The sequence below is a fragment of the Mixophyes fleayi genome, chromosome 3, assembly GCF_038048845.1.
Source record: "Mixophyes fleayi isolate aMixFle1 chromosome 3, aMixFle1.hap1, whole genome shotgun sequence".
Lineage (NCBI taxonomy): Eukaryota > Metazoa > Chordata > Amphibia > Anura > Limnodynastidae > Mixophyes > Mixophyes fleayi.
The window spans coordinates 161069256-161093285 of record NC_134404.1 but is presented as its reverse complement, the minus strand read 5'-3'; the positions used below and the strand labels follow the sequence as shown (position 1 = coordinate 161093285).

The 24030-nt window shown below is 42.3% G+C and overlaps 1 protein-coding gene across 1 annotated transcript in view; it reads left to right on the top strand.

Annotated features, from left to right (window-relative positions):
- The window catches only part of PHIP (PHIP subunit of CUL4-Ring ligase complex), a 165373-nt gene that overhangs the window by 74044 nt on the left and 67299 nt on the right, over positions 1 to 24030 (top strand). Inside the window, exons 17-22 of the mRNA XM_075202675.1 lie at positions 478 to 703; positions 2781 to 2915; positions 3512 to 3695; positions 18391 to 18511; positions 22932 to 23066; positions 23292 to 23386. Coding sequence (XP_075058776.1) covers positions 478 to 703; positions 2781 to 2915; positions 3512 to 3695; positions 18391 to 18511; positions 22932 to 23066; positions 23292 to 23386 — 896 coding nt within the window. The remainder of the gene's footprint in view (positions 1 to 477; positions 704 to 2780; positions 2916 to 3511; positions 3696 to 18390; positions 18512 to 22931; positions 23067 to 23291; positions 23387 to 24030) is intronic.

Below are 24030 nucleotides of genomic sequence, written 5' to 3'. Positions count from 1 at the left end.
TCTTTGGTGCTAAGACAGATGTGTCCCCTTTAGCTTTTGGAGTCGTGGATAACCTATTGTTGCAAAAAATAAAAACTACTATTCCGAGAGATGCTATCAGAAGGGATTTGTTAAAATATTTATACTGCAGTGGAGAGTGCTGTGCTTGATCTTATGTGCATTCAAGTACACACACACACACACACACACACACACTATTTTTGAAGCCTGAGATGCACTTTTAGGTACCGTTAATGATGAGTTATTGTAACATCTTTTTAAGATTTCCTATGTTTTTTGTTTTTTTAACCAAATTTCTTGCAGCCTGGTAAATTTTACTTTTTGATCTTTTTTTTTCACTATTTAAAACACTAAACATAGATGACCAATATTTAATCCCTCCTACTAATTTCTTGAGGGAATGAGTGTTCTCTTGCTTTGGTAAATTTGTACTTAAAGATGTTTGAAGCTATTTTCTCCTTTTACTTTGCTTTCCAGATATCAGATCAAATGTTCTTTCACAGTGACTATCGGCCTCTTATTCGTGATGCAAACAATTATGTCCTGGATGAGCAAACGCAGCAGGCGCCACACCTTATGCCACCACCATTTTTGGTAGATGTTGATGGTAATCCCCATCCAGCCCGATACCAGCGCCTTGTTCCAGGCCGTGAGAACTGCAGGGATGAGCAACTGATCCCTCAGATGGGGGTAACTTCTTCAGGTATATAAGAAAAAAAATATTAAGAGCTTTCAAGATTGTTTAGTGCAATAAAGATTTGAAGCAATTATTTGAAAGTCTTAAACCTTCAGTACTCAATGATATAATGAGTGATGTTATAAGAAGATGATTTTCTTACACTGCAGCAGGTAGTAGTCGATTGTCATTTGAGATTAGAGACTATTCGTTTTCCTCCCTAGGTAATTGTAACCAATACATTTTTAAGAATATTTTTCACAAGCTCTATTAAACTAGTGTTGAATTGAAAATGCAATCTGTTATGAATCCTAGCTGTTGCCAAAGTGGGGCCTAGTGCTTAGAGACTAACCACTCTGAATCCTTCACCCTGTTTGTTAGGCGTCCATTGTATTGGTAACAATAAATAATTTCCTGAGAAACCGTTTAAAAACCTATTAATTTGAACAAGTATTTAGCCATCAGCTTCTTCGTACTAAGGGTTAGCTTTGAGATATGCAGCATTTTTTTGAGTATCTGTCTTTCTGCCAAGGTCTAATGTAAATGGGAAAGTGAGGGCAACGCAAGACCTACCAAACTAGTTAGCTAAATATGAGCTGGAATCTCCAGAGCATGTGTAGTTGTTAGAACCAACATAAATAATATTTCCAGCTGAAGACAACATAAAAATGAACATGAATAATTTTAGTTTAAGGCTACAAATACAATACAACGTGGATTTCCCTTTTAATATACAGTCACAATAATGGTGCATATTTAATAGTCTAGAACATAATTTTTTTTGACTAGTGTCAAAAGATCAAACAATCAAAGCCACACAAATTTGACTGAAGTAAAAATTGTGTGGCATGTTACATGCATTATTATGTTAAAATACAGCAAATACAGTTGTAAAACAGCGTCAAATTTGTACAAATGCACAGATCTTCAATTGTTGTAAGATTCAAATATTTTACCAAGTAAAATTACATGAATAGATGTTCTATTTCAAAATATCTCAAATAATATAAAACAATCTAAAATTCAAGTATTAATTAAACACATCATATAATGATAGTTCCCCAATGGTAACCAGAAGTATATGAAAGCCCCCAACTTTCTCCTATTCAGTCTCAAAAGTGATAATTTGGTGCAGACCCAAAAGTAATGAGAAATGAGTTTAGTACTCTTGGGTACGGGTAGGCCCTTTTGGGCTCCTGTCCCCGAGACGATCTAGGGGAGGTTGTGTGGCCCTTAGGCTCCGGCCTCCCTGAACACCCACGTTGGTCCTCCCCTTAGGGGGTGGACTAGTTGTTAAGCCCTGGGTGAAGCTTCGGTGGATCCCAGGGGCTAAAGGGACCCCCCTAGCCTTGCAGCGAAGGGGGTCTGAAGACCCTTGCCCCCTAAGGGACCTTTTTGGTTCCGGGGGTCGGGGACCAGGGCCCTTTCTTTTTAAAGAAGGGGCCAGTACCGTACCCCTTGTGCACTTTTTTGTGGTTTTACACCTTTTTTGGGCACTTTGGGTTTTTGATTGCACGTTCCCAGGCTTTCAATAAAAAAAATAAAAAATGAGTTTAGTACTCTTTGTATACAAATTGACAACATGTGAAATATAGGCAAGTGGAAAACCATTTGTCTGTAGCAGTAAAGTCAGTGACCTGTGATTAAATGCTCAAATTGTTACCTTCATACATCTTTACACATATCCTACAGATCCTATATCCCATACAAATGTTGCTCTATCCAGCACATAAGAACTATTGCCTATTAAATCTTTGCATTGCTAAAATAAACAATGCAATGGCACATAATGCAGTAACATCTACTTAAAATGATGGATAGTGCATACCTTAGACACATGAGATGTGAAACAACAATGAGTTCCATTAATAATGAGGCCCAATTGTGACAATAGACTCTACTTGTATCACTATTCACCACTTGCTTGTTTAGGAGTATTCTATGTTGTTTAATTTACAACTAGGAATCGCCAATGCTTTAGTCACTGTATATAGAGCCAGTTCAACTATGAGGCTGACAAGAGCCTTTAAAAGTGGAAAATGCATTCAATATGTTGAACTTGGATTTATATATATATTTAGTTTAAGCTTACTATTTTTCATAGGACTGAACCAAGTTCTCAGTCAACAAACAAATAATGAAGTGAGTCCTTTGGACAGTCTGATCCAACAACTGCAGCTGCAGCAGGACCAACGAATAAATGCAGAGACTGGGACTAGCAGCAGCCGCATGGCTAGAGGTAATTAACCATTTCTAAAGACACAATAGGCAAGTCTGTAATTTGATTAGTCCCGGCATAGGTCTACACACCAATAAATAATTTTCAATGCATTTATTGGGTTTTAATATGTTGAAGTAGCCAATAAAGGATTTCTTGTATCTTTGTATCATGTCACTAGATTTAAAAAGATAAATTTACTTCATGTTTCTGTTTTTAACTTTTGCTTTTAACTTTTAACTTTCTTATCTCGTATCTCCTGATTGGCAGAAACACATTAACACATGATGTGATTACCTATTGACACAGATATTCGTGTTCAGTAGGTTAAGGTTTGTACAAATGTAGCCCCCAGATTAGCTGTACAGATTCAAGGGCAGCCCAGCCCATTAAATTAATTCAGAATATTGTTAGTTAATAATAAAAGAAGCAGAGTGGGTAGTTAGTAAACATTTTGACATTGGAGCACTAGATAAGGTGTGTGTGTGTATATGTATGTATGTGTGTATATATATATATATATGTGTGTGTGTGTGTGTGTTCTTGTAACATCTTATGTTGAAAGTGTGTTTTAAAAGTACTTTTAGACATTCTTATTCTTAATTTAATCCTTACAGCTTCAGTGAGCTCCAGTTCAGAAGTTCATTCCCCACCAAACATTGGCTTAAGACGCAGTGGTCAAATTGAAGGCGTTCGACAGATGCACAGCAATGCACCAAGAAGCGAGATGGCTACTGAACGAGACCTTGTAGCTTGGAGTCGTAGAGTGGTCGTCCCAGAGCTCTCCCCTGGGGTAGCTAGGTAAAACCTGATGCGTAGTAACATAACACAATTGATGCCACTGTGTTGTAATATACCAAGGAGAGAGAAACCTTGTTCTGTCTTTCTTCCTCTGGGGGGTATTGCTACCTTGAATGTAGAAGGAGTAGGCACTTGGTTTGAATTCTTTTAAACTGTTTAACCTAAGCCCCTCCTTTTCTATACACCTCAATCAACGTCTGCTGTTTTTGGGTAAATTGCATGGATTAGAGTGCTTTTTACAGTGCTGCTGAAATATGTTACAAAAAAAAAAGAAAAATATTTTACTTTTAGTTTCCTTTTACATGTGTCTACATATATTGTCTGTAAGTTCATTTTCTTTTTCTGGACTGTATTCTACAGATAAGTGGAATAATTCCAAATCTAGTCTGCTGGGGGAAACTCCTATGCATTGTACCTTTTCCAGATGCCAGGCTAAATTGCCAAATTGACGTTCGATACCAGATGGAGGCTGAAAATCACAGGCTGGGAGGCGGGGAGCTTGAAGCCGAATTGGCAGAGCCGGCCTTTGCTCAATCAATTGGGGAGCTGAGATAGCTGAGGAGGTGATAAAATCCCTTCTATTTATCAACATGGGCCCCAGTGATAGACCCCCCCCTCCTTCTCAGGAGGTTTGTTCCTGGATTTTGGAAGGTGCTTATAGCAATGGTCCGACAACCACTTTGGGCTAGTATCCTGGAAGAGTCTATTAGTGTGTCACAAGTGGGTTTGGATTGTTTTTTTTTTTTTTTTTTTTTTTTTAGTTCCCTGAGTCGATTGGGAGATTACACCTGCGCTGGATGCTCTCCGCCCCCCCTTTGCACACCTTTCAAAATCTACCACACTTCCGATTCAAAATGCTGCTTTATATAGATCAGCGCAAATGGTAAATGCAGGGGCTTATTCTAGCTGCCTATTCAGTGAGCAGGGCGGTAGAGAAAGGAGCTGAGCAGATTGATCAGAGTTTACAATCTGATATTCCAAGATCATAATTTTTGTCCTCTGGGCCACGTGAGGGAAATGTCAGAATCCTGGGAAGCAGAATAGAGTCGAAGAGGGCCCTTAAATCTTTATCCTTGGAGCAGCCTGTCAGCTTCACTGACCCCTTAAACCATTGCCCGTCAGACAGATTTGCAGCAACCCCTAGTAACGAGTAAGCGGTGACATAGCCAGCATGAAATATTGATAGGGCACCAGCACTCCCCCTAGACCAGGCCTGGCCAACCTGTGGCTCTCCTAGTGGTTTGAAACTTCAAGTCCCAGCATGCTTTGCCAGTATATAGCCACCTTGTAGTTTGCAGGGAATTCTGGGACTTGTAGTTTCACAACACCTGGAGAGCCACAGGTAGGCCAGGTTTGCCCTAGACAACAAGCATTAAGCTGTGTGGGGAGTGGACAGGCTATTGCTTTCCAAAGGAGGCAATACGCTGCCTGGAGCAGCAGGTCTGGGACTATTCATTTTTAGCGCTATATGAGAGCAGCAGCAGCCAACAGCCATAGTACAGATAGGTTGTTCGACTGCACGTGGAGGCGTCCATTAAGGGGGCAGTCCTGGGTTGCGAACTTCCCCACCTTCTTCGCCTTTCTTCCCGAGCTTAAGATTCCAGAGTTCTGTGCCCTAGGGTCCTGGTGTCTTATTTTCAAGATTATATATATATATATATATACACACATACACACACACTCAGAGTTAAACCATTGCATAACTGCAAATTTAAAAAAAAAAAAAAAAAAAGGTGTCACCATTTATTATAGCATTATGTCTGAAAAAGGGACTTCCATGGGAAGATATCTGCATGAAAGTTTGTGCAGCATTATACATGTGCAATATGTAATATAAAGTTATCTTGTCGACAATCTAACCCGACACCCTGTGTGCGGTATGCGAAGCTGAGTGGCGTGATCAGCGTGCACCCGTCCCAATGTTGACAGCCCTGGAGGAGCTTGATTGGGCCGTGTCGTTGGCGACATCTATAATCAAACTCGCAAGAGTGAGGTCGCGGTCCACGGAGGTAGGTGATCTTTCTCCTTTCTTAAATGCAACACATATGCAGTCTGCACTGCCTCTGTTTCCGGTCAGTGGAACCTCACACTTGAAAACAGGCTTGACTGCTCCGCTTTGCAATTAGACTGCCATTTTCAGTTCATGACCCTGTCATTTAGCCTGGTGATAGCCCTGCAGGTGTTCACAAAGGTGATTATCGTCATGGCGGGTCTATAGCGCTCCCAGGGAGTCACAATCTTGCCCTATCTGTCCGGCCAATTACTAAAGGTTCCATCAGCATCGCTTCTCTTGCAACACATTCGGCTATCATGTTGCTTTCTGGAAGCTCAAAACTGGGTACTAAATGTTTTAAAGTCCTCTGTCCAGTCCAACAGATGCACTTTCTGGGTCTCACCTTGGACACAGTCGCTCAAAGAATGTACCTCACAGAGGACAAGATTCTAGCGCTATTATACTAGACCAGTTCTCTCTTGGAACTGAGACAGGTCTCTTCTCAGCTGCATGAAGCTGCTGGGGTCAATGGTATCTGTTTTTGAGGCACTGCCCTTTGCTCAATTCCACACTCATCCTCTTCAGAGAGAGATCCTGAAGAAATGGTCTGGATCCTCCCTATATTTGGACAGATATTTATCCTGTCCTAGCATGCACACCTTTCCCTTTCGTGGTGGCTATCCAGAGCCAATCTTGAAAAAGGCCAGTCCTTTTGTGTATGGACTTTGACGATGGTCACCACAGACACCAGCCTAGCTGGCTGGGGTGGGGATGTCAATCCTCTCAAGCTTCAGGGCATCTGTACTTTTCCATCAGTGTGCAGTTCACAGAAACCTGATCCAGGGGCAGTGGTTTCTGACCAGAAAACCGCTCAGGATCCACGGCCGTGGCTTACTTGAACCATCAGGGTTACGGCGAGGATCATGTGTTGGGTATCATGCCATGTTCCTGTGATCTCAGCCATCTTCATCTCGGGAGTGGTAAACTGGGAATATGATTTTCTCAGTTAAAACAAGGTCCCTCCCCGGGGTGCTTCCACAAGGAGGCCTTTGCCCTCCTGGTTCATTGGTGGGGTCGGCCAGAGATCAACCTCATGGCGTTTCAACTGAACTTCTGAGACCCTTTTTACTGCTCCAAGGAAGTCCAAGAATTCGCGAGCGGCATACACGGATGCCATGACTATTCCGTGGCGCTTCAGGTTGGTGTTCCTCATTACTAATGCTCCAGATTGGCCTTGCCGAGTCTCGTACTCAGACATTCAGGGAATGGCGGTAGGCTGTCCCTTCCGACTGCCTCCTCGTCCAGACCTACTGGTTCAGGGTCATCTTCGTTGCCATTCCTTAGATCGCCTGACAGTGTGGCTGTTTGAATCCCGTTGAATCCCATCTGCTCAGGGCCAGTGGTTTCTCACTGGGTCAGAACCATGATCAAGGCACGGAAGTCTTCTTCCCTTGCCAATTATTATAAGGTCTTTGGTGCGAGTCTCAGGGATTCCACACTTCAAGGTTCAATCTGTCCCGTTTGCTCACCTTTCTGCAGACGGGCCAAGATAAGAGACTACGTCTTGCGTCTCTGAAACTTCAGGTGTCCACTCTGCATTCGTTTTCACCACATGCTGGTGCTGTTCAGGGATGTTCAAAGGTATTTGCAGGGGGTTACACGCTCAACCCCCCTTTGTCCACCCAGTAGAATCATGGGACCTCAGTCTAGTGTTGTGCACGCTCACAAAGGACCAGTTTGATATGTTAGACTTGGTGGATTTATGGTATGTCACTTGCAAGGTGGTATTTCGGTTAGCCATCTTCTCTGCGCGGAGAAGCTCAAAATTGGGAGCACTTTGCTGCACTCCCCCTTTTTTTGTTTCATTCAATAGTGTTACGTCGTTCGTCCAGATCTTTGGCTGAAACCTTACCTTTGTTGAATGTGGTCCGGGTTCTCTGGTGTTATATCACTCGCACGACTTCCTTGAGGCAGCTTTGGTATGTCCCCAATGTCTTGCAGTGTCCCCAAATGGCAGGAAAGAGAACAGGATTTTTACTCGCCCATCTGTTTGTCTGACTCCAATGGGGGGCAATTGTGCACCTTCCCTTTGCTCTGATTTAGGTTCTGTTGTTAAGTTACCTAGTTCTAGTTATGCTTGTTGGCTCTCTTCTGTGCTTGGTTATACAAAACTAAGGATGTTTCCAGAGAGGAGGAGCATAGAATAAATTCTAAACAAGGTGCGATAAATGCCTAAACTCCTAGTCCACCTACCACCAATGTCTTGCAGTGTCCCTCAATGAAGTCAGAGAAACAGATTTTATGTTTAGTAAGAAATCCTATTTCCTTCCCAGTGAATGCTTTCAAACCTAAAGGACAGATATTTTTGGGACTCTTTGTTTTTCAGGGAAAACATTAGGATCTTCATCAAGGGACTATTCTTTTGCCCCTTGTTGGTGGTCTCCAGAGGAGCAAGTAGGCTTGGTCAGGCAAACATCTAGCACCCAAGCCTGCTGAAAACTATGGTCGGACCCTGCCTCTTACTGTTTCAGGACAGATCGTTCAGGTCACCTTCAGATATAAGGGTCAAACGCAAACAAAAGACATTATATCTAGATCTCTTATGGACCTCCACCCATGTGTTTCTTCTTCGCTGTCCCTCCAAAATTTGGGACCAAGAGGTTTCCTCTACAGCAGGCCATCCGGTCCCTTATTTCATTGAGAGTGATTGTCCCAGCCCCAAAGAAGCAAGAGGGTTTGGTGTTTTTACTTGATCCTATTACTTAGACTGGATATGACATTTCAGCCCATGTATATCTTTAATCTGAAATCCCAGAGCACTCCTCTTTAAAATCTGTCATCAGTGGCATAGAGTGAGACAAATTACTCGCCTCCATGAGCATAAATATGCATATATCCACTTCCCAGTTGTGGGAGGGGCATCGCAACCACCTCAGATTGGCGGTAGCATTTCCCCACTTTCAAGTCAGAGCACTGCCTTTTGATCTGGCCACAGCTCCAAGGGTATTCACCAAAATTATGATGTTTATGGCAGCCCTCTTAGGATCAGGCAGGGTACCTGTTGTACCATAATTGGAACTGTGGACTGATTTACCTTTTCCCCCAGATACCATGCTGCTTCAAATACTAAAGAAGGCCAAGACAGAGGGTGTTAATTTAATCCTAGTAGCATCAGATTGGCTAAGAAGAGCATGATACATCAACATCTTAAACATAGCAGTGGGAACCATTGTGGTGATTTCCCTTAAGTAAAGATTTTATAAGTCAGGGCCCCTTTTACCACCAAGACTTAAATCGCCTGGCTTTAATGGCGTGGCTGTTGAAGCCATGATCCTTATGGCTAAGGTTATGTCTAAGGAGGTCATTCAAACTAGGGATGAGCGCACTCGGATTTATGAAATCCGAGCCCACCCGAACGTTGCGGATCCGAGTCGGATCCGAGACAGATCCGGGTATTGGCGCCAAATTCAAAAGTGAAACTGAGGCTCTGACTCATAATCCCGTTGTCGGATCTCGCGATACTCGGATCCTATAAATTCCCCGCTAGTCGCCGCCATCTTCACTCGGGCATTGATCAGGGTAGAGGGAGGGTGTGTTAGGTGGTCCTCTGTGCTGTTTAGTTCTGTGCTGTTTAGTTCTGTGCTGTGCTGTGCTGTGTTCTGCAGTATCAGTCCAGTGGTGCTGTGTCCTGTGCTCTGTGCTTCTAAGGGCATAGTTATTTCCCCAATATTCCCCTGTGTTTAAAAAAATAAAAAAAAGTTTTTTTAAAAAATACCAAAAACTACTTTAATTTTTTTTAATTACCACAAAATTTGCACAACCAATCCTGCAGTATAAGCCCATTGGTACTGCAATATTACCAAGTTCACACATTCTGCAGTATCAGTCCAGTGGTGCTGTGTCCTGTGCTCTGTGCTTCTAAGGGCATAGTTATTTCCCCACTATTCCCAAGTTTTTTAAAAATAAAAAAAAAGTAAAAAAAAATAAAAAATGTAAAAAAAAAATAATATATAATAATTATAACCAAATTTGCAAAACCAATCCAGCAGTATAAGTCCATTGGTACTGCAATATTACCAAGTTCACACATTCTGCAGTATCTTGTGCTACATATAATGGAGACCAAAAATTTGGAGGATAAAGTAGGGAAAGATCAAGACCCACTTCCTCCTAATGCTGAAGCTGCTGCCACTAGTCATGACATAGACGATGAAATGCCATCAACGTCGTCTTCCAAGCCCGATGCCCAATCTCGTAGTACCGGGCATGTAAAATCCAAAAAGCCCAAGTTAAGAAAAAGTAGCAAAAAGAGAAACTTTAAATCATCTGAGGAGAAACGTAAAGTTGCCAATATGCCATTTACGACACGGAGTGGCAAGGAACGGCTTAGGCCCTGGCCCGTGTTCATGACTAGTGGTTCAGCTTCACCCACGGATCTTAGCCCTCCTCCTCCTCCCCCCCCCCCTACAAAAAATTGAAGAGAGTTATGCTGTCAGCAACAAAACAGCAAACAACTCTGCCTTCTAAAGAGAAATTATCACAAATCCCCAAGGCGAGTCCAAGGGTGTTGGTGGTTGTCAAGCCTGACCTTCCCATCACTGTACGGGAAGAGGTGGCTCGGGAGGAGGCTATTGATGATGTAGCTGGCGCTGTGGAGGAACTTGATGATGAGGATGGTGATGTGGTTATTGTAAATGAGGCACCAGGGGGGGAAACAGCTGATGTCCATGGGATGAAAAAGCCCATCGTCATGCCTGGTCAGAAGACCAAAAAATGCACCTCTTCGGTCTGGAGTTATTTTTATCCAAATCCAGACAACCAATGTATGGCCATATGTAGCTTATGTAAAGCTCAAATAAGCAGGGGTAAGGATCTTGCCCACCTAGGGACATCCTCCCTTATACGTCACCTGAATAACCTTCATAGTTCAGTGGTTAGTTCAGGAACTGGGGCTAGGACCCTCATCGGTACAGGGACACCTAAATCCCGTGGTCCAGTTGGATACACACCAGCAACACCCTCCTCGTCAACTTCCTCCACAATCTCCATCAGATTCAGTCCTGCAGCCCAAGTCAGCAGCCAGACTGAGTCCTCCTCAATACGGGATTCATCCGAGGAATCCTGCAGCGGTACGCCTACTACTGCCACTGCTGCTGTTGCTGCTGTTAGTCGGTCATCTTCCCAGAGGGGAAGTCGTAAGACCGCTAAGTCTTTCACAAAACAATTGACCGTCCAACAGTCGTTTGCCATGACCACCAAATACGATAGTAGTCACCCTATTGCAAATCGTATAACTGCGGCTGTAACTGCAATGTTGGTGTTAGACGTGCGCCCGGTGTCCGCCATCAGTGGAGTGGGATTTAGAGGGTTGATGGAGGTATTGTGTCCCCGGTACCAAATCCCCTCGAGATTCCACTTCACTAGGCAGGCGATACCAAAAATGTACAGAGAAGTACGATCAAGTGTCCTCAGTGCTCTAAAAAATGCGGTTGTACCCACTGTCCACTTAACCACGGACATGTGGACAAGTGGTTCTGGGCAAACGAAGGACTATATGACTGTGACAGCCCACTGGGTAGATGCATCCCCTTCCGCAGCAACAGCAACAGCTGCATCAGTAGCAGCATCTACAAAATGGCTGCTCATGCAAAGGCAGGCAACATTGTGCATTACAGGCTTTAATAAGAGGCACAACGCTGACAACATATTAGAGAAAATGAGGGAAATTATCTCCCAGTGGCTTACCCCACTTAGACTCTCATGGGGATTTGTGGTGTCAGACAATGCCAGTAACATTGTGCGGGCATTAAATATGGGCAATTTCCAGCACGTCCCATGTTTTGCCCACACCATTAATTTGGTGGTGCAGCATTACCTCAAGAGTGACAGGGGTGTGCAGGAGATGCTTGCGGAGCGGCGCAAAATTGCTGGACACTTTCGGCATTCAGCCAGTGCCTACCGCAGACTAGAGGCACATCAAAAAAGCATGAACCTGCCCTGCCATCACCTCAAACAAGAGGTTGTGACGCGCTGGAACTCCACCCTCTATATGCTGCAGAGGATGGAGGAGCAGCAAAAGGCCATTCAGGCCTACACAGCCACCTACGACATAGGCAAAGGAGTGGGGATGCGCCTCAGTCAAGCGCAGTAGAGACTGATTTCCGTGTTGTGCAAGGTTCTGCAGCCATTTGAACTTGCCACACGAGAAGTCAGTTCCGACACTGCCAGCTTGAGTCAGGTCATTCCCCTGATCAGGCTGTTGCAGAAGCAGCTGGAGAAAGTGAGGGAGGAGCTGGTAAGCCATTGCGATTACACCAAGCATGTAGCTCTTGTGGATGTAGCCCTTCGTACGCTTTGCCAGGATCCGAGGGTGGTCACTCTTTTAAAGTCAGAGGAATACATTCTGGCCACCGTGCTCGATCCTCTGTTTAAAGCGTATGTTGTGTCTCTGTTTCCGGCGGACACAAGTCTACAGCGGTGCAAAGACCTGCTGGTCAGGAGATTGTCCTCTGAAGAGGACCGTGACATGCCAACAGCTCCACCCTCATTTTCTTCCACATCTATGGCTGCGAGGAAAAAGCTCAGTTTTCCCAAAAGAGGCACTGGCGGGGATGCTGATAACATCTGGTCCGGACTGAAGGACCTGCCAACCATTGCAGACATGTCTACTCTCGCTGCATTGGATGCTGTCACAATAGAAAAAATTGTGGATGATTACTTTGCTGACACCATCCAAGTAGACATGTCAGACAGTCCATATTGTTACTGGCAGGAAAAAAAGGCAGTTTGGAAGCCCCTGTACAAACTGGCTCTATTTTACCTGAGTTGTCCCCCCTCCAGTGTGTACTCGGAAAGAGTTTTTAGTGCAGCGGGGAACCTGGTCAGTGAGCGGCGAAGGAGGTTGCTTCCTCACAACGTTGAAAAAATGATGTTTATAAAAATGAATAATCAATTCCTCAATGAAGTACAGCACTGCCCTCCAGATACTACAGAGGGACCTGTGGTTGTGGAGTCCAGCGGGGACGAATTGATAATGTGTGATGAGGAGGAAGTACACACTGTAGGGGGAGAGGAATCAGAGGTTGAGGATGAGGACGACATCTTGCCTCAGTAGAGCCTGTTTAGTCTGTACAGGGAGAGATGAATAGCTTTTTTGGTGTGGGGGCCCAAACAAACCAATCATTTCAGCCAAAGTTGTTTGGTAGGCCCTGTCGCTGAAATGATTGGTTTGTTAAAGTGTGCATGTCCTATTTAAACAACATAAGGGTGGGTGTGAGGGCCCAAGGACAATTCCATCTTGGACCTTTTTTTTTTTGCATTATATGACCAATCAACAGTCGTTTGCCATGTTCAAAAAGTAAAACCAAATTTAAAAAAATACAAGAAATTAAACCAAAAGTAAAATGCCGTGTCATAATTTAAAACAAGAGGTATTGACGTGCTCTAAAACTACTGTATTGTTGTTTATATTTTATAAACACTACACTTGAAAGCTTGAGTCTTTCAATAAAAAAGTAACTGTCCATTGCACGAATATTTGCAACAGGGACAATTTTAGGGTTAAGAAAGTCAACTAATAACACTTCGACGCTGTCTGTCTTTATAAACACTACACTTGGAAGTTGGAGGAGGTATTGTGGCCCCGGCACCAAATTTACTACCGGGGCCACTTCACTGTGCAGTCCATATTTAGGTGTATCAGATATTAAACAACGGTGACAGTTGATGCCCAATTTTTTAATTATATTGTGGCCTCGGTACCAAATTGTGTACCGGGGCCACCACACTACGCAGTCCAGATACTTGTTTGGTGGAATTCAGACCAGTTGAGGGTTTTATTATTATTATATTGTGTGGACCACTCTATCTATACCACACTACAACTCTATACCACTCTATTTCATACTTTAATTCTATTTCATACTTTAATTCTATTTCATACTTTAATTCTATTTCATACTTTAATTCTATTTCATACTTTAATTCTATTTCATACTTTAATTCTATTTCATACTTTAATTCTATTTCATACTTTAATTCTATTTCATACTTTAATTCTATTACTAATTACCATAAAGAGGAACAAAATAAACCAATTTTACCAAAAGTATAATATGACTTAGACTTACAAACACTACACTTGAAAGATCGTGCCTTTAAATGAAAAAGTCAGTCTTCATTGCACGACTATGTGCAACAGGGACAGTTTTTTGGGTTTACAAAGTCAAACAATAACACTTTGACCCTGTCTGTCTGGGATCTCAATGACGAATTGTCTGTACCATGTTTGGAGGAGGTATTGTGGCCCCGGTATCAAATTGGGTACCGGGGCCACCCCACTATGCAGTCCAGATACTTGTTTGGTGGAATTCTGACACGTGGAGGGTTTTTTAATTATATTGTGGCCTCGGTACCAAATTGTGTACCGGGGCCACCACACTACGCAGTCAAGATAGATAGATGCGTATCATAGATAAAGTACATTCAGTGGTGTGGGGCAAATTGAAAAATATTCAAAATGCACTGACATTATCAAAAACAAGAGGTTGTCACACGCTAAAACTCCAACATGTATATGATGGAGAGGATGGAGGAGCAGCCGTATGTGTAGTGTAATGCAGATCTGTTGAAGGTTTTTTATATATTTTATTGTGGTGCCCAGTGCCCACTCCTCTACGCAGTCCAGGTACATTTATTGGTGCGAATCATAAAAGTTCAGGGTTTTTAATATATTGTGGTGACCCACTCCTCTACGCAGTCCAGGTACAATTATTGGTGCGATTCATAAAAGTTCAGGGTTTTTAATATATTGTGGTGACCCACTCCTCTACGCAGTCCAGGTACATTTATTGGTGCGATTCATAAAAGTTCAGGGTTTTTAAGATATTGTGGTGACCCACTCCTCTACGCAGTCCAGGTACAATTATTGGTGCGAATCATAAAAGTTCAGGGTTTTTAAGATATTGTGGTGACCCACTCCTCTACGCAGTCCAGGTACATTTATTGGTGCGAATCATAAAAGTTCAGGGTTTTTAATATATATTGTGGTGACCCACTCCTCTACGCAGTCCAGGTACATTTATTGGTGCGAATCATAAAAGTTCAGGGTTTTTAATATATATTGTGGTAACCCACTCCTCTACGCAGTCCAGAAAGATACCTTGTTGCAACGTTTTGGTCTAATAACTATATTGTGAGGTGTTCAGAATACACTGTAAATTAGTGGAAATGCTTGTTATTGAATGTTATTGAGGTTAATAATAGCCTAGGAGTGAAAATAAGCCCAAAAACTTGATTTTTAAACTTTTTATGTTTTTTTTCAAAAAAAATCCGAATCCAAAACCTTAAATCCGAACCGAGACCTTTCGTCAAGTGTTTTGCGAGACAAATCCGAACCTCAAAAATAACGAAAATCCGGATCCAAAACACGAGACCTCAAAAGTCGCCGGTGCACATCCCTAATTCAAACCCATGCTTAGTACTAGATAGCCAGTCCCTGTGAAAAACTACCACTGAGTATGGAAAGCTTGCATATCCTGGTGCAAGAGTAAAGGTGTAGGGTCATTCCACATCAAATCAACACAATTTTACAAAAAAATTCTACCTTACATTCTCTAATTTGAGTTCAGTTTGGTATAATTACTGCTATGGGTGTAAAGTAAACCCCCAACTGTTAGGCTGATATGTACACTGGTTTTGAAGTTATATGCCTTTTTAAAGCTGCAATTTTTAACGAAAAGCTTGCTTTTAACGTTTATTTAAATTGCATTTGTAGCTCACCTGATTGAGCTGGAGAGTTAGGCAAGGTCTCATTTCAAACTTTTTGTTATGGGCTTTCATATGACTTATAACTCAGCAGTATGTTTCAATAAAAATTAAAAATGTAACCTTTTCAAAATCAAAAGTTTAGTTTTCTCAAAAAGCCATATTTCTACATTTTTGAAAAACCATCTAAAAAATTGTTCATACGGTTGTTAATAAATTCCGGGAGTTTTATCTTGGGATCATGATGAGATAACCTGCTACAGGAGCCTTTAGTTTTGAGTGATTCATGAAAATTGTATTGATTGAGGCACTACACATCTGTGAAAATCAACAAAACAATAGTTTTTCTAGTTCGCTTCATTAGAGGAATGCACGTTTCTCTTCAGATGTGTTTTGGGACGACAGCACCTGTCGTGCAAACTTAAGTGGAAAGACACTTCAAATCTTTGGGTGTGGTTTAAGTAGTGTAGACAAGCCCCTTGGCCGCTAATTTAAGCCCACTCAAACCTTACGTGATCCTGGACCATTTGTGTCACATTTGAAAAAGCGGATGTTTAATTACAGTGGAGTATCAGACTGGGAGAATGTGTGCTGGGAGCAGGGAGGAACAGCAACTTGGAGAAGGAATACTTGGAGGGAGAGAGTAGACTGGGAGCGACACTGTACTCACAAGAAGAAGCTTCAGTCACCTGGCCAGGCAGAGAAGAGAAGGCACAGCCTATGAGGCTGGTGCTCCCCTCATTCCTCAGCAGATTCTCATGGGAATTGTTATCCCGACTCCCCAGCAGCCCAGTCTGAGCCTGTTGTGGTGTTTTTAAATTGGTATAAAGATGGAGGAATGTGACAAGTACTTTATTGTTTCAACCCATTCAAAAATGCTAATACTTCTAATAAGAAGGGGTTGAGAACTGTTTCAGAATGGATGTGTAAATTTCCTGAAATGTCAAAAGTTTTCTGCAGCTGGCAGACTTTTGCAAACAATTTAGGACACTTCGCAGACTGCAATAAGATGATTGTTCAGTTCCTCAAGATTATGTTGTATCAGCACCCACTTGCTTGCATCAGAGGGAGTATGTGACTGCTGTCTTTGACAACAAATGGTGGTTCGCATTTATTCAGGAGAAAGATGAAAACATTGATGAAGTGAGTGACATTTCTCTATCCAGCTGGTCCATCACCACTTTTATCATATCCAAGGAAGCCATGTGTTTTATGGATCACTATGGTAGATGTTCTGTGTAAGGTGAATCTGTTAAGTCCAGCAGGTCGAATGTACACCCTTTTTGAAATGGAAATACTAAAAACAAATAAAGCCTTCAGCCAGTTCCAACCAAAAGTAGCACCATCAATCCATCCAGATGGTGCTCCAAGTAGCTCCATCCATCCAGAGCAGCAGCACCAAATGGTAGTGATATGTAGTAAGCTTTCCTTTCACATGTGAAAGACATAATATTATCACAAAAGTTTTAAATATTTCAGTATTAACATACTGTCGTTGTACATAATATACATCAAAGGGATTGTTACAGAAGATAAATTAAAAGCAGTGAACAGGCCTAGATAGTTCTCATTTGTATTATTTTAACAAATAGACCAAAGTGAAAGCTCCTGTAGCAGATGATCCCATCATGATCCAGAAATAAAACTTTGGGGATTTATTGACAGTATGAACAATTTTTGAGATGGTTTTCAAAAATTTTATAATATGGCTTTTTGAGAAAATCAAAGTTTTGATATTGAAAATGTAATTTTTAACTTTTTTTGAAACACACTGCTGTTATATATCACATGAAAGTGCATAGAGAGGTTTAAAATGAGACCTTGCCCAACTCTCTAGCTCAATCCATTTAAATAAACGATAAAAGAAAATTGTTCGTTTAAAGTGTAAATTTAAATCAGTATAACTTCAAAACCAGTGCACATATCAGCCTAAGCTCTGGGGGTTTTCTTTACACCCATGATGGCACTTATTATACCAAATTTCATTACAATCTGAAACGGTCAGCCTGAAACCCTGTGTTGATTTGATATTGAATAACCCTGTACAAGTATTTTCCTCCAACTTCATCTTAATATAGGACAGTTAGCCTACTGCTTCATTATGATGAATAGAAGATTGGCTTGCCAGAAACGAGATGGATTAAAGCTACCATTTTCGTAGACATGGCCGTCCCGAAGAACATCACAGCACATTCTACCAGATCGGTGAGTGCTTCCTGGGCAGTGCGGCACACAGCCTCGAGTAAGTATGGGTCGTATGGCAACCATGGTCCTTCGTCCATACCATTACAAATTTCTACTGGTTCATTGGATTTGTATCTATAGAAGCTCGCTTTGGAGGAAAAGTTGTTCACACAGCTGTGTCTGAGCATACCCTTCCCTAGGGGCAGCTTTGGAACATCCCCAGCTGCTAATGTCAAAATGGAAGAAAAAGAAAATAGGATTTTTATACTTGGGTTAATACCATTTCTCTGAATTTTTTTTTTTTTTGGGGGGGAGAGGAGACCCCCCTTTTTTACATTGTTTTGAGGTTCATTGTGTCTCTTTAGAAAATGGTTAGTCATGCTTGATTCTTTCTGTTCTATCCATTGGTGTTTTGTTAGTTAAAAATCTGAGTAGCCATTGATTGAGGGGTGCAGAATAGGAGGAGCTTTTAAACTGAAAACAAAACAAAGTGCCTATTCAAGTTTCTGTCTCCCAAATGGAATTGGAGAAATAAACTTAACGCAAGTATAAAAGTTGTCTTTTTATGGAGGGCACTTATGAAATTAGGCAGCTGTATACTATGTCTAAGCACACTCTTTTTCAATTTTATGTAGTCTACAGGCACCTATAGTGCCAAGTATTTGTTTATAGAAATCAGTATACTGGTTCATATTGTTTCCAGCACAGAGCTTAACGACCATATTGCTCAGATTATTCTCATGCTATTCCTAGTAAACAGGAAGAATGGAGAACGGCAAAAGGAGAAGAGGAAATACAGCTGTACAAATTAGAAGAGAGAAAGAAAACACTCAATCACACTGTTAGAGAAAATAAAGTAGCCTCTAGTTCAAAGGTGAGTTACTGGCTGTAACTTGACAATATTTGCTAGATACGCTGGAAAGCATAATGAAGTTGCTTAATCCATTTGGTTTGTTTGTATGAAATAGAGCAGGTCTATCCTTGGGAGAAAGCTTACTGTTACCAAACTTGGTGAGATTTTACTTACTAAATTTTTACCTGTTGCTCAGGGTACTTTTGTGCTTCATCAGAAGATCACACTGTGCTTTGCAGCATTTTTGATAGCTCTGTGCATATATTTAGGATTACTATACTTGCATAGCTGTTTTGAATTGAAATATCAATTGACCCAAAAAGACAAGTCAAATTTTCATGAAGATAGTAAGTGCATGTGTGAATTTAAAAAGCAGTATTTTGTTCTACAATATTAAGTTTATCAAAAATTGTCTCCATGTTTAGACTTTGGGTTAAGGGTTGTTCCAAGTAGGCATTACTATTTCTATGGGAGGAATTGTGTTGTTGCATTCACTTATGGAAAACACATAATGAAAAGAATAGCTCTACAAAACAGATATTATAGCTAATAAGTAATAAGCTATGCTTGTGTTTTATGTCCGTTTTATTGTTACTTTGAATGCTTGCTTAGCAGTTAATTGTGTCTTGTAGCTTTTGACAGTGAATGAATTTGTCTTGCAAATCAGCAACTGAAAAAAGAATTAAAATAATTTTTACTATTTGGTTTGTGACAAAATGGTAAAGAATTTGACCTTTTGAATACTCATCTTGTATCCATCAGAAATTGGAGTTTTTGTTTTCTTTCATTCATGATGGGACAGTAGAAACGCTGGGGTATATGAAGTCTTGAAATTCCCTCCTAAAGCTCAAACCTCCCCCCTTCTGAAATGCATTGACTGTCGGGAACTCTACACATTTTCAAAAGTGCCCATCAGAGAAGGGCACTCTATTAATGACTGCCACAGGCAGCCTTCTTTTTTTAAACTTCTAGCGCCGGAACCAACTTACGCAAAGTTAAGGGATGCCTGGTGCAGGCAGAGGAGATACCACGGGCTCTACCTGCTCCTGCCACCTCTCAACGTAGGATAACTTTCTGGGGGACCAGATTACTGTTGCTGCAGATAGTGTCCAGGATCCCATTACCAGCTAGTGCTATAGGGCATCAGACTGCGCACTGGGAGTGTGTAAGTGCCTACCTTCTCCTAGTCAGATAGGTCTCACTATCCAGGCAGCCCCACACTAGGCACAAGAAGGCTGAGTGGGGCCGTCCTTCCGGAGAGCAACCATTCTTTTGTGCTTGGCACTGACGGGAGGTGCTTTTTCAGTCCAGCACTCTCTCCATGGCGGGCTTCCCTCACCAGGCTAAACCTGCCAAAAAGAAGACAGACTGCAGTAATCAACTCCTCCCTCCCTTTCTACGCCATCCAGTTGCAAGGAAGTAGTGTGCGAGCAGTGGGTGTTGTCTGATCGTTTTCTGTGTTTGCCCTGGACATTCCATGTTTTGCAGTTCCCATTCAACTTGGGATTTTGTACTGCAGCTGTCCTCTCCTATCTTCCCTTGCCTTGTTCCCAGTCTAGGCCGGATTTCACATGCTGTGCATACAAGGTGGATGTTCAGCAGCTGTGTAAGCCTGTTGTGGTCACCACTGCTGTGAGTGCCTTGGCAAAATCTTTGGCCCTGGCGGTTGCAGAGCTGTTGCAGATTCTATGGAGTCAAGCAGGTATCCTCTCTCAGGAGCCATGGGGAGTGACCCTGCCCCCACTCTACTCTGGAACAGCGATATTTGGCACCCTCCCCTGCAGCCCCCAAAGAGCTAGTCTGGACTTAAGGTTTGACTTTGTCTGTGCAGGTTTCCTCCTACCTTTAAAAGGAATCCTGCCACCACCTCCACACCCCAGAAGTGGCTGGTTTTGACTGTATTCAATCATGGGAGAGATCAGATTCTGAGCTTTTTTTCCCGGGAAGAATGCAAGGTGACTGATGAGGACTCCAGCAAAATGCAGAGAGTGGAGGCTTTAATTGTCCAGCAGGCACTAAATATTCAGGACAACGGTGAATTGGAGATTTCTGACAATTGGTTTTGTTCTTCCTCTTAGAGTGCTATCCTAATTCTCTTATCCTCGAACCTTTTATGCTAGAGGTGAACCAGGCCTTATCGCACCCTCAAGTTTATTTTTTACAGCAGCTAGTGACTTCCATAGATCCATCTTGGCTTTGGCTTGTGTCAATAAGGCAGTGGAGATGTGGGCAATGCAGTTGGCTGAGGGTATCCAGGGTGTTAGACACAGATCAAAATTGTTAAGTCTGGTGCAGCATAGCAGTCCTCCGTATATTTAGGGAAGGCCATAATTGATACAGAGCTCACTGGTGAAAAAATATCTTCCTACTCATTCATAGTGTCCTCTACCTTTAGGGCCTGTGAAGCAGATGTGGAGTTTAAAAAGACTCTGGAGTCCATGTCCTGCTCAAGTCTCCTTCAGCCCTGAGTTGGACAAGATCATTTTCCTGGCCACAGGAAGGAGGAGTTCTTTTCTCCCTGTTAATGCACCGAGGCCTGAGTGTTTTGCTCCTTTTGTATCACATTGAAAACTAAGAGCCAGATTTCCAGAGGAGAAGGCTCTGCTCCTTGTGGTCAGCAGAAAGGTAAACAGGCTTGGGCACCTTTGTGGCCTTCTCCCAAACCTTCATGCAGTTGATCAGCATGACATCCATCCAGGATCTCAAATGGTGCGAGCCTGTTTGGTTCTTTTAAAGGTCTGATGGTTTGATTCCACCACATATGGCTGGGTGAGAGAAATCGTATTGTGCGGGATACATTTTGGATCTGAAGGCCACCCACTCATATGACTATTCACCTCTGACTTCCCCGCAGAAGCAAAGTGTTGGACACTTATCTTTACTCTCCTCTGAGTAATTGTTCCAGTCCTGGAGGAACAGAGGGGGTTGTGTCAAACTTCCTATTTGTTCACAAAATATGTGCTTCCGACCCATCCTCAACCTCATGTCTTTGAATGTCTAGATTTGGGTAGAAAAGGTCTAAAATGGGAATCGCTGTGGTCTGTCACAAGCCTCATGGGTCACCATTGTCTCCTCAGAATTTTGTGGTCTACCTTTCAGCCTGTCTATTATACTGACTGTGTTTATCAAGATCATGGCAGTTATGGCTGCTTTTCTGAGATGTCATTTTCCTCCATGAAGATCTGCTGATCAAGACGTGCTCTCTGACCTTGTTTCAGGCCCATGTGCAGTAGACGATCTAGACCTTAAAATCTCAAGGTTGGATCACGAACTGCAAGAAATACAATCTGATTACTTACCAGTGGATGGTCTTTTTTTGTTTGACACCTGCCAACAGTGGGTGTTCCTGCCGGAGGACAATATCCTCTTAAGAGGGATTTCACCAGTACCTGTAAATTCAGACTGGTGCATTCCACTTCTGCATGAAAGTGCTAGACAAGATATTCGCCACCTTCGAGCCAGTGCAGTTTGCTCGGTTCCAGTGGAGGGAGTTCCAAGTAGAGCTAATTTTGTAATGGAACAAGTCTCGTCTACAGTTATTCATGAAGTGCCTCACACTGTCTGTGTGTGTGTCAGTTGCTTCTTTGGTAGCTAAGAGGTGAAAACCTTAACAGGTGTTGCCTATTCTCCATTGTAATTGGACACTGCTGGCCGCAGACGCTATCTTTTTCGAGGCTGGGGGCAGTCACTCATCAGTACCGTTTTCAGGGCTTTCAAATACATATTTTTAACGTCCTGGTCAGACCTTCCCATTCCTGTTTGGAAGGGCTGTAAAAATCCAGACTATGCCATGCCAGTGTCATGCCTTAATCATCAGGGAGACAGCAGGAGGGCCAGCAGGATCATATGTTGAGCAGTGTGATCTGGCGATCTCTGCTGTATTCATTTTAGGGGTACACAACTGGGGAAACAAACTTCTTCAGCAGGCAGGCCCTTCATCCCAGGGAATGTTCCCTTCACCCTGAAGTATTTTAGCAGCTGTTGGTCAGGTGGGATCAGCCAGATGTTGACATGATGGCATCTTGTTTGAACCACAAAGTGGAGCACTACTGCCTCAGGGCAAAGTCACCACAAACTTCGTTGGTAGACACTATGTCGGTACCCTGGAATTTTCACCAGATTTACCTGTTCCCTCTGGTAACAATTTTCCACGGGTTCTCAAGAAAGTAAAGAGAGGGACACTTTTCTTTGAATCAAAAGGGGGGCACTGGATGCCCACCCTTTTAACACACTCTCTCTCTCTCTCTTTCTCTTTTATTTTAGGATGGACTTTCAAAAGTGCCACACCTCCTACTCCGCACACTATACCTTAGCGTTTTCAGTGTCCTCCATTTGATACCCGGAAATGGTTGTAATGCCAGTGCAAAAATCCTTTTTTTCCCCTCATTGACCATGAAAATTTGTAGGTGTGTTCTGATGATTTGTTTTCATTGCATGCCAGAACCAAGAGCTGTCACTGGAACCTGGAGATTCAAGAAAGCAGCAATCCAGCCAGCACAACTATCGCACTAGGGCCACCCTGGAGGAACCAGCTGGGCTAACTGAGGACATGGAGAATGAAAATAGTTCCTCAGATGTAAGAATTTTAAAGACAGCTTCTTTTCAAATGAAAGTTGTACCTGGATCATTATTTTATTGTTTTTTTAAAGTGTATATTTGAGTTTTTGATTGTTGTGTAGTCACTTGTTTGTTCTAGATCTAAACTCAATGAACAAAAGAATAATACCTATAGAATGAAAAAGCTGGTTTTTTTTTATTTGCGTTTTGTTTTAAGTGGTAGTAATGATATTTTTCTGACTAGGAAGCAGATGCAGAAAGTGAAGCAGTTGTGGCCAGTGGTGCAACATCAGAAGATGAAGAAAAGCCAGGATGGAACAGTGATGGCAGTAGTTCAAGGTAAATAACTTAGTCTGCTCTTATAATAAAATGAGATTCGCAATGATAATAAGATCTTTTTTTCTCTTTCATTCTATCTTGGGGACGCTGCTACCATGCGTTGAGTGTGGAGGTGGCGTTGGCACTTAACAAGTTAACTTTGTTAATGTATCAAAGCTGACAAACCTCTCCCCTCTGCAACCCCCTGTAGCCTCTCCAGTTTTAGTTAAGTGTCCAAGTGAGTTGGGCTCACTTTTATGACAAAAATTAGTTTCTTTTTTCCCTTAATTTAACTTATGTTTTGCAGCAGTGTGCTCTTTTAGCTTACAGAGCACACTTATTCAGGCAGTGAGAGCCGGGCAGCTCTCACTAACATCAAAATTGAATTTACTATTTTTTTGTTTTCTTTTAATCTTTTTAAAACAGTCAGCACTGACAAGCGGTTTATAGCCACTGCCAGGCTGATACAGGACTGATATACCGGCGCTGCCAAAAATGGCAAAGAGCGCCAGTAATCGGAACGCCAGGGGCCGCCATATTGGATTGGGTACTTGTGCCATCAGAAAACCAGCCACCAGATATCTGCTACTAGCGACTGCTGCATAATATAGATGCAGCAGATTTGCCTTATTTACATCAGAAAACTCAAGGAGGAGCAGGAGAAG